This window comes from Leptodactylus fuscus, chromosome 6 (genome assembly GCF_031893055.1).
Source record: "Leptodactylus fuscus isolate aLepFus1 chromosome 6, aLepFus1.hap2, whole genome shotgun sequence".
Taxonomy (NCBI): Eukaryota; Metazoa; Chordata; class Amphibia; order Anura; family Leptodactylidae; genus Leptodactylus; species Leptodactylus fuscus.
This window is the reverse complement of record NC_134270.1, coordinates 55,631,696-55,646,947: the sequence shown is the minus strand read 5'-3', so window position 1 is coordinate 55,646,947 and position 15,252 is coordinate 55,631,696. Positions and strand designations below refer to the sequence as shown.

At 46.0% G+C, this 15,252-nt stretch overlaps 1 protein-coding gene across 3 annotated transcripts; it reads left to right on the top strand.

Annotated features, from left to right (window-relative positions):
* The first annotated feature begins 2,861 nt into the window (after positions 1-2,861).
* KIAA2013 (KIAA2013 ortholog) lies at positions 2,862-13,865 on the top strand. 3 transcript variants are annotated; one of them, XM_075279998.1, is made up of 4 exons: positions 2,862-3,279; positions 3,423-4,786; positions 6,115-6,968; positions 13,340-13,865. In XM_075279998.1, the coding sequence occupies exons 2-4, from the start codon at positions 3,832-3,834 to the stop codon at positions 13,355-13,357; spliced, it is 1,827 nt and encodes a 608-aa protein (XP_075136099.1). In that variant the 5' UTR covers positions 2,862-3,279; positions 3,423-3,831; the 3' UTR covers positions 13,358-13,865. The 3 variants fall into 3 exon arrangements, with proteins under 3 accessions (XP_075136099.1, XP_075136101.1, XP_075136100.1); XM_075280000.1 differs by having other exon boundaries at positions 2,862-3,300; positions 3,501-4,786; XM_075279999.1 differs by having other exon boundaries at positions 2,862-3,311; positions 3,513-4,786.
* The last annotated feature ends 1,387 nt before the right edge of the window (positions 13,866-15,252 follow it).

Below are 15,252 nucleotides of genomic sequence, written 5' to 3'. Positions count from 1 at the left end.
CCTCCTGTTTGCCGTCTTGGCCTCTACTACTGCAGTGCTTCTGCTACCTCCTGGCATACCTTAGAACATCCCTCTCCTTGCTGACCAGCTCTCCCATTTCTTCATCTGCTGAGATTAGTGTTTCCAGGGTTTTCTGCAGCCTCTGATACTTGGGGTGCTCTGGGAGTGCGATGCTCTCTGGGCGGTTGCGGTTCTGGGTCCCAGAATTTACCAGGTCCAACTCCACCATCAGGAGCTTTGGCGAAGACCTCTGGGACCTGGATCCGCTCTGGTTAGGAGAGTGTCTCAGGACTGTTTTAGCCTCGGTGCTTGGGGATTCTAGTTGCCCAGGACTAACTGTCCGTTATTGTTGCATCAGGTTCCTAACATATGGCTTCATATTCAAAAGGACATGGTATAAGTAAGCCAAACCTGGTATAAAATTCGGGCACAAAGTAAGCCAATTCATAGACCGTATAAACCTGAAGTAGACAGTGTAAAACATGCACAGATAGATATTGATTTGGTCTATCTTTGGCATATGGCCCTTTCTTACATCAAACATCAACACATTTTTCCTTCTGCACCCGGCTCATCACAAACAGATGCAGTTGGAGGGACTTTGTCTATCGCCTCTGACAGATGATAGCAATGTAAATTAAAGGGGTTATCTGGTATTGTAATATTTATAGCCTACCAATACTACAAACCTACCAGATCACCTGTACTGAGACAATGTGGCGATCAGTAATATTTACATACCATGAGCTGCGCTGCTCACTGGACGTACAAACTATAGTGGTGATGGTTGGTACTGCAGCACTGTCCCACTGAAGTCCATGGAGTGTGAGTTAGCAACACCGCTCATGGTATGTAAAAATTACCAAGATCTTCGCTGTCTTGGTATTGTGATCTACGGGGTCCCAGGAAGGGTCACTTTAACCATAGGTGCAACGGTGCAGCCGCACCGGGCCCTATGGTTGCAGGGGCCCCCTCAGCTGCCCCAGATCGAGCAGGGCAGTCCCACATTTCTGGTGATGTCCCACTCTTCTGGGCAGCAGGTAGTGATATGACCTCTTCCTGTCACAGATGGAGGTTGAATACTATAGTGGAGCATGGAGCTAATGCTCCAAGCTCCATTACTCAGCATTCAACTGATAATGAGCACTGAGCTGTAGACATTATAGTAGGAGTTTACAGGTCCACAGGAACACGATTTGGTGAGTATTATTTCATTTTGTTTTTTAAATGTAACATTGAAGGTTGAGGGGGCATGGGAAATTAAGTTATGGGGGAATTGGGGGGCCCACTTTCAAAAAGTTTGCACAGGGCCCCCAATACATTAAAATGGCCCTGGTCTGGGGTGTCAGACCCCCGCTGAACTAATATTGATGGCCTATCTATAAGCCATCAACAGGATAATGGTAGTGTGAAAGTAGCCTTAGTTTACTTTATTAGTAAATGTGGGTCAGTATTGCAGTGCAGGTGAAATGTGAGGCCTGTGAGGCTTGGGGACCAGGGACCAGGGACCAGGGACCCCCCCCCCCCATCCCAAGTGGAATACCAAACGCATCAAAAAGTGGTGAGTAATGAAAGCACACAGACCCCATAGACTATAATGGGGTCAGTGTGGTTTCCGTGCAAAGAAAAGTAGTGCATGCAGTACTTTCATCTCCGCATGACTCATGCGGACATTGCGTGAAAAACACACAGACCCCATTAGAGATTAAAATAAAATAATCCTTTAATAGTCCCACATTGGGGAAATTTCAGTATGTTACAGCAGCATAGTAATACAAATACAGGATAATACACAGTAATATAATATAATAATATATATATATATATATATTATAATACAGACGTAGACACACATATGCTGAGAAGAGAAGATATACTAGGAGTCCATAGCATCTAAGGAAAAACGGAAGAGAAAGAGGAAGACTTCATGGTCATCGTCATAATCATTAGTTCTCTGTGCGGAGAGATCTTCGCTTGGTCTGATGTAGATTATACAGCCTGGTCGCGGTTGGAAGGAAGGACTTGCGATAGCGCTCCTTCTCACACTTCGGGTGAAGCAGACGGTCACAGTGTTGCCTATGGGGTCTGTGTGCTTCCATTGCTCACCGCTTTTTAATGCGTTTGGTATTCTGTTCGGGAAGGGGGGGGGGGTTCCCAAGCAGACTCCCTTAACGGAATACTGAACGCAGATGTGAACCAGGCCTAAGTGTCTAGACCAGATACAACAGTAACAAACCCTCAGCTTTGGACTGTATTAGGCGCGCACACTATACATACGGTTTCTATCACTGCCACTTTCCATCAATCTGTATCTATATAGATAACAATGGTTTATTGGAGCCCCCTGGAACACCAGCACCTGGCGCCCCTGAACTATGTGCAGCTTTTAGATAAAATTGCCATTCACTTACAGCAAGCAGAGGTCTTGTAGACCAGGGGTAGGGAATCTTCGGCTCTCCAGCTGCTGTGAAACTACAATTCCCATCATGCTCTATTCACTTCCATGGGAGTTCCAAGAACAGCAGAGCCAGTATGCATGCTGGGAGTTGTAGTTTTGCAACAGCTGGAGAGCCGTACGTCCCCTACCCCTGGTGTAGACAATACAAAGCCAGATATAGACTTCTTTAAGGACAAATGTCAGCTAGCAGCTGTGGTCGTATTACCCAGCAGGCTGATGCTACAGCAGAATGAATAGGCCAGCCTCAGCCTAACCACTATCATAGACAGCGAGCTCTGGCGTCCGGCTACACGTGTCATGCTCCGGTGTGACCTCTACAGGCGCTGGGTGTCACTGACAGCTCTGACGACGTGAGCAGACGCTGTCACGTGACAAGCCCCGCCCCCGCCAGGCGCATGTGACTATCATGTGATGTACACCTCTGACAGGGGAGGATGCTGGGACCGACATAGTTACCGCGATAACTGGCGGGGACCGGTGACACTTCCGTGTTGTTGTGGTGACAACTGCTAGTGACAGAGGAGGATGAGGAAGAAGGTGACACCTGGCATCATACGTGTGCTGTGAGTGCGCGGTGGGCGGGGGGTCTGGGCTGGTGAGTGGTCTGTATGCGGCTACCTATAGGAGGCAGTGACACTTGAGAGATCGGGGTATAGGTGGGCGCAGGTACCAGGGGGTCCTATGTGGTAGCTGCTCATTTATAGCCCCAGTGTTACTGTAGAGGTCAGCATTAGGTGGTCGGGGGTCACTATATAAAAGGTTGCTAGAGAGGTCAGGGGTCAATGTAAGATGTTGGTCTAGAGGTTGGAGGTCAGTGTAAGGTGCTGCTCTAGAAGTGCGAGGTCAGTCTAAGGTGTTGGTCAAGAGGTCGTAGGTCAGTCTAAGTTGGTGGTCTAGAGCTTTGTGGTCAGTGTAAGGTGTTGATCTAGTCAGTGTAAGTTGTTGGTCCAGAGGTCAGCGTAAGGTGTTGCTCTAGAAGTCCGAGGTCAGTCTAAGGTGGTGGGCTAGAGGTCAGTGTAAGCTGGTGCTGTAGAGCTCGGAGGTCAGTGTAAAGTGGTGGTCTAGAGGTCAGAAGTCAGTCTAGAGGTCAGATTGTGGTGTTAGGTGGCTTTCTCCTCACTTTCCGTGGTGGCTAGCTTATAATATATACCGGTATCTGACATATTTCCTAGGGTGGGGGTCTTGTTGGTGATCACTCATGGCCTGTACTGCAGTGATGCTGGTAGTATGAACATTTTTGAGCCTTTTGCTCTTCTTGCCCACAATGCCCCACAGTCTTTGACACATGACCTGGTGATTTAACCCCCTTCCTCTTCCATTTTCCTCCTCCAAACCTTTATTTCTTAAGAAGTCACCACTGGACTAAATCCCAGATGTGGTTACATCAAAGGCTCAAAAGTTTCCCAGGACTGCTGTCCAGCAGCTGGGCTCGCCGCATCCTTGCTGCTCTGGGTTTTCTTCTGATAATCTACTGGTACCTGTCTCCTGGATCCCTGCTAAGATCCTTGTGGCATTCGGGTGAGCCTCGAAGTGGCCCTGGGGCTTGCCTGCATACCCAGACTAAACAATGGAAGACGTTGTCGGACAAGGGAGACTTAATGATGGTCTCTTTCCCAGGAGAGGAATCCAAATTTCAGGGACCAGCCATGGTTGGGAATGGATTTATGCTTGTTGATGTCCACAAGAATAATTTATGGGTGTCTTCCGCCACTGTACCGTTCCGCATGACGGATTATTCTCCCGTGACACATGTGAAGAATTCAGGGGCAGTGGCAGAAGTCCATGCCGCTGCTGTGTTTTATAGAGAAGGTTTGATAAGGACAGTTCGCTGTCTGCAAATGGAGCTGACAGAATCCCACCGTGACTGCATATCTGTCCGTGAAGAATACTTTGCCCACAGGAGCCGACCTCACCTCTACATTCAAAGAATCCATATCTCCAACCCCAGCGAGAAAGTGGTGGCTTTTGATATTTCTTCCCAGAAGCCGCTCACTGGAGCCAAGTTTTCTACCAGCATAGAGAAGGTGCAGGACAGACAGTTCATTCTCTCCTCTGGACGGGTGTCCTTAGAAGATGGAAAAAGTATTCTGGTTGTGATCGCGACGAAAAAGCTAGTGAACCGTTTGCAGGTCAGCCCCAAGTCTGAATTTGATGAAACTGTTCTCTCTGTCGTCTATACTTCAGAACCCATAGATTTGGCAAAGTTGGAAGAAAGCTTCAGTAAGTTACGAGAATCAGCGAAGAAAGAGATGCTGGAGGTGATGCGCATGAGGGCTGATGATCTCTACAATGAGCACCAGCAGATATGGTCTGACTTATTTGTTTCAGGTAAGATCTGTAGTATCTATTTAATCTTTAAACTATTGGATGGTTATCAAAGGGCAAAATAACCCCATATTGTAACATAGCTGCATGTGGGAGAGGTTGTGTCCACATGTGGCTGCCGCACATGACTTATTTCACGGCTTTACGTAACCTCTGAGTTGTCATAGTCCTACTTAGGCTCCACATTGCGGAAACACAGCTTATTTTTTGTTGCAGGTTTTTGAACCAAAGTAATAAGTGGATTGAATAGGAATAGAAGATATTAAGCAAGCTCTTAGATGTTTCCCTTCTGTTAAATCCGCTCCTGACTTTGGCTCAAAAACCCACAGCAAAATCTGCAATAAAAGAAGCTGTTTCTGCAACATGGGGCCTTAGCCTTTAAAGCGTTTTTCTGAAAAGAAAAATTATTAAACGGTGCATAATGCATTAAACAGATACTTTCATCTCTCCAATCCCTCTACAGTCTGGCCTAGGGGTATTGTCACACACAAGAAATTCCATGACATGCCCCCTTTTTGTTTTAACCCCCTATAAGCAATTTTTGAAGAATTCTTCTCCCTGGGACATATATATGTTAATCTCTTATTTCATATAATGGTATATCAATGGGTCTTGAAACATGTTATTGCATCATTAAGCTTTGTTTTGTGTAAACGTCTGGTGAAAGATGGCACATATTCACTAGCTCTATCCAGTTTGAAGAGGCACAGGAGATAGTTCCCAGTTCTAGCTGGTAACAGGCATAATCTTTTTTGTGTACTATACAAGCTGGATGGAGCCTACAAAGACATCTGACTACTGGCTGGGTGTAGTGAAGATATGCTTATATAATTGACGTGAGCCCTGACTCATAGCATTCTTCTATAAAGTCTTATATAATTATCTCTAATATTATTGACAGGAACATATCAGCTCTGTTCACGACAAGGAACATCAGTGCTCCAATGAGGGAAACCGGTCTCTGTTCTCATGATCAGTGGGGCTCCTGTCACTTGGATCCCCAGTAATCTGAAAGTTATGATTCATCCTGTTGATGGGTAATAACTTGCTATAGTAGGGAAAACCCCCATTAATGTCACAAGCACATTTCACTGCAGTACTGCCCCCCCCTCCCCCCGTTTTCCCATTGTACATATAAAGTATCTAAACGATAAATATAATTATATCACAACATCTAAATGAATTATCCCGTATGGTGAACAATGATGAAAAAGCACCAGCTCTCCACAAAAAATGGCACTCCGGAGTTCTTGATAATAAGTTTCCCTTCTCAGGCGCACAACTACAAATATTCCTAATCTAGAACATCATTTATTTTGTGTGTTTTTCAGGCATTGAAATGAGGAAGATCAAGGATGCTCATACTCCATCCAGTGATACCATCAACGTCACACTTTACTACATTCTTTCTTGTTCCCCGGCTCCTCTGTTGGATCCCCTTATAAGTAATGAGGAACGAGATAAAATGGAGCTGTCTCTAAATTATGCTGACCATTGCTTTAGCGGCCACGCTACTATGCATGCAGAGAATCTATGGCCTAGTAAGCTGAGCGGGATTACGCAGCTTCTACAACTCTGGGAGCTGTGGAAATTGACCCTACAGAAGAGAGGTTGTAAAAGCCTGGTATTGGCCGGTGCCCACGGACTCATGCAGGGGATGATGCTGAGCTTCGGTGGCCTACAATTCACTGAAAACCATCTTCAGTTCCTATCTGACCCTCATGTTCTTCACAACAGCTACTCCCTACGAGGCATCCATTATAACAAGGACCTTATCAACCTGGCCGTCCTCCTCGACCAAGAAGAGAAGCCATTTCTGCATGTCTCGGTGAAGTTCCAAGACAAGTTGGTGAAACTTTACGCCTGTGAGGCCGGGTGTTTGAATGAACCAGTAGAGCTGACCTCTGAAATCCGTGGACACACATTCCCTGTGCTGGTCACCCAGCCCATAACTCCTTTACTTTACATCTCAACAGAATTGACCCACCTGCAGGACTTGAGGCATACCCTTCACCTGAAGGAGATCCTAGGCCATGAAGAGCACATGGCCAAACAGTTCCCAGGCCTGCCATTTCTCTTCTGGTTCAGCGTGGCCTCCCTCATCACCCTCTTCCACCTCTTCCTGTTTAAGCTCATTTACAATGAGTACTGTGGGCCGGGCGCCAAGCCCCTCTTCAGGAGTAAGGTATAACATTGGCTGCTTCTTAGATCAGCACTGCCCTTCTTACTGCTAGCCATGCTTTGCCAAGCTGACGCAGCCTGCGGATTGGGGATCTTGTGTGATGTGTGCATGTGGTGGTGGGTTGCTCAGTTTCCATAAAAATAAAAAGCACTGAGACAATGTAGAATATTTTCTATGTTCCCTGGAATACAAGACTGCAGATGATGCACTTTTGGGATATAACAAGGACCTTCCTTCAGTCTTAGTGGACCTGCCCTGCCTTGCACTTTGGCTGCCATGTCACCTTGTGTTGCTACCTGTTAAAAAAAAACAAAAAAAACTCTATGTACATGAGAAAATGAGATTTTTCCTATGTTATCTCTGAATATTGAGATGCATGTGTGGTATTTAGAACCAGACTGGCCAAAGCTACTGGTTCACATGAGGGTCAATCTTGAATATTGAGCTAGCTGTGCATTGTGGGTAGGAGTTGGGATTATTAGGGATAAGCCGAGCCTTCCTATCATCATCTTCCTCTATCAGGTGTCGCTTTGAATTCACTTGTCTCTGCTTTTTCTGTGGAAACTTTTAGGTTTTCTTTTGCTGGTTTTGGCAAGTTGGTATATTTTTACAATAAATCTGGTGTGGATGGGTTTGATTTGCTTAGTTTATCATTTTTATTAGATATAAGTGTTAAGAATATCGCCTTGGTGTAAACAACTAATCGGGTTCCATGCATGTTCCTCCTTCTGATTCGTAAGATAGCCATATACATTAGATTTATGTCAGGACAAACTGACCATGTAACATGTATGGGGTTTCCTAAGGGGGCGTTCACACGGAGTAAAGTGGCGCTGATTCTACCTTGATAACTCGCGGCAGAATTAGCGGTGATAAAAAGAGGAACACATTGAAATCAATTGGAGGCTTTTTAACCCATTAATTTCAATGTGTTCCGCACAGAAGACAAAAAGATTCCCATTGAGTTCACTGGGTTCTATCAGCGCTGATTCTGCTGCGAGTTATTGTGGCAGAATCAGCGCCACTTTACTCCATGTGAATGCCCCCTTACTTTTCTCCAGTTGCAGATTTTTGGCTAAAGAAGTAACTTGCTCTGTGCTGTGGTGGTTCCTGTCCTAGGACAGATCTGGCAGGGCGTTGTGGCTTCTGGTATAAATGGAAGCTGAGCCTTAGTTAGAAACATAACACAAGCTTTGCAAATCCATCATTACTTATGATCCAAAGTTACAGCCTGTATTATAGTCCAGCCCTACATTAACAGGTCTGTTGGTTGTTCTAGGAAATAGTCAGCAAGTCACGCCACAGTTCAGCTGGGCTTATATAATGAAGGGGAAGCTAGTCCAACATGACACTACTGTACAAAGCCTGGAATAAATAGTACATGTCATAGAATGCACTCGCCAGGCCAAGCTGTGTGCAGACACTGGACAGGTGGGGATGCTAGACCTGAATCCTGCAGAATCTGTATAGGATAAGCAATCCATGTACACAGTGACTCCACTAGCAGAATACAGGCTGTAACCCCGAATTAGTATAGGATAAGAAATATATGTACACAGTGATTCTCCAGACAGAATAGAGAGTACAGCTCTGGAGTATAACACAGGCTGTAACTCAGGATCTGTACACCGCCGCTGAGTTCTACCATAGTTATAAAATGCTGCAAATATCTCCTTAATTTCTTGTCTAAGTTATAATAATGCTTAAATGTAGGGAAATAGTTAAAATAACCAAACAACCTGTAATTAAATACCTGTCTTCCTGCATTGAGTACTGGTTTTTCTCGCTGAGATGTGTTTACAATGGTGATGTGTCCTTATATCTATCAGCCAAGCCATTCATTGGCCTTAGGAATATGTGGCACAACAAACTAGCCTTGTGAACAGATCCCGGTGGGGAGGACTGGTGCTGGTTTGTTACTTTAACTCTTCCCCTGCCTTTGGGAACTTCCATTAGAATTTGGACAATCTCTGTCCTCCTGGAAAGCAGCAATGTACAGTTGCTAGGCTGAATCTGAATACTTTATTTTTTTTCACAGTCCAACATCTTCATAAATTTCTGACAACCATGGTTGTAAGTAATGGTTTGTCCACAATGGATTTAAAAGGTGGATTTTGAGGTGGAATCCTATTCAAAAGATGTCTCAGAACTCTCCCATTCTTTTCAGTGGGAGTCAGTAACCGAATTATCATGACCTGTCTTCAAGTGGATTCCACCTTTCAAAGAAATGAATGGGATGCAGGAAAAAATGCTGCAAAAAGCACTAGTGTGTTTGTTTTTCCCTTCTGCTATTCATTTCAATGGGTGGAATCCATTTAATGATGATCATGACAATTTTTTTTTCCTCCCACTGTATGACTCCCATTGGAATGAATGGGAGACACTTTATGAGGCAGAAGCTTCTCTAAGGCATTAAAGGGATTCAATCATTAAAATGACATTTTTTTGTCCCTAACACATAGGAATAGCCTTAAGAAAGGTTATTCTTCTCCTACCTTTAGATGTCTTCTCCGCGCCGCTGTTCGATAGAAATCTCGGTTTTCTTCGGAATGAAAATGAGTTCTCTTGCAGCACTGGGGGCGGTCTCTAGCGCTCAAACAGTGCTGGGGGCGTTCCCAATGCTGCGAGAGAAATCTTCAACGCCGCTTCCATCTTCTTCTGGAACGGCCTCTCCCTGTGTCTTCTTCCACCCAGGGTTGCAATCTTCTGGGCCTTGGGCAGAGCAGACTGCGCATGCCCATAGCAACAAGAAAATGGCTGCTTACACCAACTTACTGTGTAAGCAGCCATTTTCCTTGTAGACGCGGGCATGCCCACTCTGCTCTGCCCAAGGCCCAGAAGATTGAAACCCAGGACAGAAGAAGACACGTGAAGAGGCCGTTCCTGAAGAAGATGGAAGCGGCGCTGGACAGAGTTCTCTCGCAACATTGGGGACGGCCCTAGTGCTGTTCGAGAGAACTCATTTGCGTACCGAAAAAAACCCCAGGATTTCTACCAAATGGTGGTGCAGAGAAGACATCTAAAGGTAGGAGAAGAATGGCCTTTCTTAAGGCTATTCCTACGTGTTCAGAACAAAAAATGTGATTTTAATGATAAAATCTAGAGATGAGCGAACACTAAAATGTTCGAGGTTCGAAATTCGATTCGAACAGCCGCTCACTGTTCGAGTGTTCGAATGGGTTTCGAACCCCATTATAGTCTATGGGGAACATAAACTCGTTAAGGGGGAAACCCAAATTCGTGTCTGGAGGGTCACCAAGTCCACTATGACACCCCAGGAAATGATGCCAACACCTCTGGAATGACACTGGGACAGCAGGGGAAGCATGTCTGGGGGCATAAAAGTCACTTTATTTCATGGAAATCCCTGTCAGTTTGCGATTTTCGCAAGCTAACTTTTCCCCATAGAAATGCATTGGCCAGTGCTGATTGGCCAGAGTACGGAACTCGACCAATCAGCGCTGGCTCTGCTGGAGGAGGCGGAGTCTAAGATAGCTCCACACCAGTCTCCATTCAGGTCCGACCTTAGACTCCGCCTCCTCCGGCAGAGCCAGCGCTGATTGGCCGAAGGCTGGCCAATGCATTCCTATGCGAATGCAGACTTAGCAGTGCTGAGTCAGTTTTGCTCAACTACACATCTGATGCACACTCGGCACTGCTACATCAGATGTAGCAATCTGATGTAGCAGAGCCGAGGGTGCACTAGAACCCCTGTGCAAACTCAGTTCACGCTAATAGAATGCATTGGCCAGCGCTGATTGGCCAATGCATTCTATTAGCCCGATGAAGTAGAGCTGAATGTGTGTGCTAAGCACACTCATTCAGCACTGCTTCATCACGCCAATACAATGCATTAGCCAGTGCTGATTGGCCAGAGTACGGAATTCGGCCAATCAGCGCTGGCCAATGCATTCTATTAGCCCGATGAAGTAGAGCTGAATGTGTGTGCTAAGCACACACATTCAGCACTGCTTCATCACGCCAATACAATGCATTAGCCAGTGCTGATTGGCCAGAGTACGGAATTCGGCCAATCAGCGCTGGCTCTGCTGGAGGAGGCGGAGTCTAAGGTCGGACCTGAATGGAGACTGGTGTGGAGCGATCTTAGACTCCGCCTCCTCCAGCAGAGCCAGCGCTGATTGGCCGAATTCCGTACTCTGGCCAATCAGCGCTGGCCAATGCATTCTATTAGCTTGATGAAGCAGAGTGTGCACAAGGGTTCAAGCGCACCCTCGGCTCTGATGTAGCAGAGCTGAGGGTGCACAAGGGTTCAAGCGCACCCTCGGCTCTGATGTAGGAGAGCCGAGGGTGCACTTGAACCCTTGTGCACCCTCAGCTCTGCTACATCAGAGCCGAGGGTGCGCTTGAACCCTTGTGCACACTCTGCTTCATCAAGCTAATAGAATGCATTGGCCAGCGCTGATTGGCCAATGTATTCTATTAGCCTGATGAAGTAGAGCTGAATGTGTGTGCTAAGCACACACATTCAGCTCTACTTCATCGGGCTAATAGAATGCATTGGCCAGCGCTGATTGGCCAGAGTACGGAACTCGACCAATCAGCGCTGGCTCTGCTGGAGGAGGCGGAGTCTAAGATCGCTCCACACCAGTCTCCATTCAGGTCCGACCTTAGACTCCGCCTCCTCCAGCAGAGCCAGCGCTGATTGGCCGAATTCCGTAGTCTGGCCAATCAGCACTGGCTAATGCATTGTATTGGCGTGATGAAGCAGTGCTGAATGTGTGTGCTTAGCACACACATTCAGCTCTACTTCATCGGGCTAATAGAATGCATTGGCCAATCAGCGCTGGCCAATGCATTCTATTAGCGTGAACTGAGTTTGCACAGGGGTTCTAGTGCACCCTCGGCTCTGCTACATCAGATTGCTACATCTGATGTAGCAGTGCCGAGTGTGCATCAGATGTGTAGTTGAGCAAAACTGACTCAGCACTGCTAAGTCTGCATTCGCATAGGAATGCATTGGCCAGCCTTCGGCCAATCAGCGCTGGCTCTGCCGGAGGAGGCGGAGTCTAAGGTCGGACCTGAATGGAGACTGGTGTGGAGCGATCTTAGACTCCGCCTCCTCCAGCAGAGCCAGCGCTGATTGGTCGAGTTCCGTACTCTGGCCAATCAGCGCTGGCCAATGCATTCTATTAGCCCGATGAAGTAGAGCTGAATGTGTGTGCTTAGCACACACATTCAGCTCTACTTCATCAGGCTAATAGAATACATTGGCCAATCAGCGCTGGCCAATGCATTCTATTAGCTTGATGAAGCAGAGTGTGCACAAGGGTTCAAGCGCACCCTCGGCTCTGATGTAGCAGAGCTGAGGGTGCACAAGGGTTCAAGTGCACCCTCGGCTCTCCTACATCAGAGCCGAGGGTGCGCTTGAACCCTTGTGCACACTCTGCTTCATCAAGCTAATAGAATGCATTGGCCAGCACTGATTGGCCAGAGTACGGAATTCGGCCAATCAGCGCTGGCCAATGCATCCCTATGGGAAAAAGTTTATCTCACAAAAATCACAATTACACACCCGATAGAGCCCCAAAAAGTTATTTTTAATAACATTCCCCCCTAAATAAAGGTTATCCCTAGCTATCCCTGCCTGTACAGCTATCCCTGTCTCATAGTCACAAAGTTCACATTCTCATATGACCCGGATTTGAAATCCACTATTCGTCTAAAATGGAGGTCACCTGATTTCGGCAGCCAATGACTTTTTCCAATTTTTTTCAATGCCCCCGGTGTCGTAGTTCCTGTCCCACCTCCCCTGCGCTGTTATTGGTGCAAAAAAGGCGCCAGGGAAGGTGGGAGGGGAATCGAATTTTGGCGCACTTTACCACGTGGTGTTCGATTCGATTCGAACATGGCGAACACCCTGATATCCGATCGAACATGTGTTCGATAGAACACTGTTCGCTCATCTCTAATAAAATCCCTTTAAAAAGCCAGTGATTGAATTCCTATGAAAGTAAATATGTAACAAGCTATACATCTAATTCATTATACAGTATTACAGTGTTAATAATTGTATAATAATATAATTCATAATTTTATTTTAAGGTTGGGGTCAGTAACTTTTTTCCGACTCTAGTTCCCCCCAAATTGGTTATGATTTCACAGCCCTGATGGTAAAGCCCCCCCCAAATTCTCCAACGCCTGGTTAGGTGACAAGATGCGGATTGTGAATATGTAACTTATAAGTAGTGAGGGCATGCTTGGAGATGTAGTGTAGCTGGAGAGCCGCAGTATGCAGTCCTCTAGTAAGTACAATAAATCGCGCCCCCCCCCCCCCCAATATGATCAGTTTATAGCTGGTAGTCATAATGGTTTTAGCTAAGCTGTAATAATAATATGTCTTATTGGTTAAACAGGAAGATGAGAGTGTCTGACAACACATAATGAGACAAACCCCCCAGCTCAACAAGAAGAAGTTACTCGGCTACTGGACCCGAACTATCCAACGTACAGTGTAACCAAAATGGTTGTGTGACCTTTCATATTTCTGTGTATCAAGATCTGTAGATTCTCTGCAAAGCATTGGTAACTCTGTCTATTCTATGCACAGTGTGAAGGGTTAATAAGAATACCGCCTCTCAGTGCTAGCAACTAAGGGGCCAAGGTGAGGTATGGCGTATAATGTACCTCCGCTTGGTCCCTTATTACCAGTAAAGCAATAGGCTCAATAGTAAGTCTGATCCGAAAATGTCTATGATTGGTGAAAAAGATTGCAGTGAAATCCAGTGTAAATTTATTTTGTGAATAGTTGTGAATACAGTGATCACAATAATCGTATCTAATGCAAGCCAAGGACTACAAGTAGCAAAATCCCTGATGATTGAAGATGAGATTGTTTGGTTTGAGGTTTTGTTTTTTTTGTAAAATTTGTATTTAATTAAATCTGACCTTTTAAAACATGTGATTTAGTGGTGTTTTTTTTCCTTGTTGTTTTTTTTAATATATATAAAATTACTAGAGGGAGGACCCGGCTTCGCACGGGTACATTTTATGTTTGTGTAGTGGCCCCTTAAGAATTGTCCAGTTTTGCACTGATGTATTTTGTATGTTGTTTGTGTGTATGTCCATAAGCGTCATGTGATTATGTGTATCTCATTTTGGATGTCAGTGAAAAACCTGTGATCAGTTGTTATGGATACCTGGAGTAAAGCTGTATCTAATCCTTCCCTGTGTAGTACTGTGTTTAGATGCAAGTATCCAATCCTTGTTGGTGTGGTACTGTGTGCAGATGCACATATCTAATCCTCCCCGTGTGGTATTGTGTGAAGAAGCGCGTATCTAATCCTCCAGTAAGTGAAACTGTGTGCAGACGCGCATATCTAATGAATCTGGCTTGCGGTACTGTGTGCAGATGCGCGTATCTAATACTCTGGCGTGTGGTAATGTGTGCAGATGCACGTGTCTAATCCTCCCCTGTGCGGTATTGTGTGAACAGGTGCGTATCTAATCCTACGGCATGTGGAACTGTGTGTAGACCTGGGTATCTAATCCTACGGCATGTGTTACTGTGTGCAGACGTGCGTATCTAATCCTACGGAATTTGGTACTGTGTGCAGACACGCTTATCTAATCCTCCTGCGTGTGGTACTGAGTGCAGACGCACGTATTTAATCCTCCCCTGTGTGGTATTGTTTGAAGAGGCACGTATCTAATCCTACGGCATGTGGTACGGTGTGCAGACACGTGTATCTAATCCTACAGCATGTGGTACTGTGTGTAGACGCGCGTATCTAATCCTACGGCATGTGGTACTGTGTGCAGATGCGTGTATCTAATCCTATGGCGTGTACAACTGTGTGAAGACACGTGTATCTAATCCTCCCCTGTGTGGTATTGTGTGAAGAGGCGCGTATCTAAACCTACGGCGTGTGGAACTGTGTGTAGACGCGTGTATCCAATCCCCCGGCATGTGGTACTGTGTGCAGATGCGTGTATCTAATCCTATGGCATGTGGTACTGTGTGTGGACGCGCGTAGCTAATCCTCCCCCGTGTGGTACTGTGTGCAAACACGCGTATCTAATCCTCCCCAGTGTGATACTGTGTGCTGAGACGTGTATCTAATCCTCCCCCGTGTGATACTGTGTGCTGAGACGCGTATCTAATTCTCTGGCTTGTGGTACTGTGTGCAGAGGCATGTATCTAATCCTCCAAAGTGTGGTACTGTGTGCACACACACGTATCTAATCCTCCCCTGTGTGGTATTGTGTGAAGAGGCGCGTATCTAATCCTTTGGCGTGTGGAACTATGTGTAGATGCACGTATCTAATC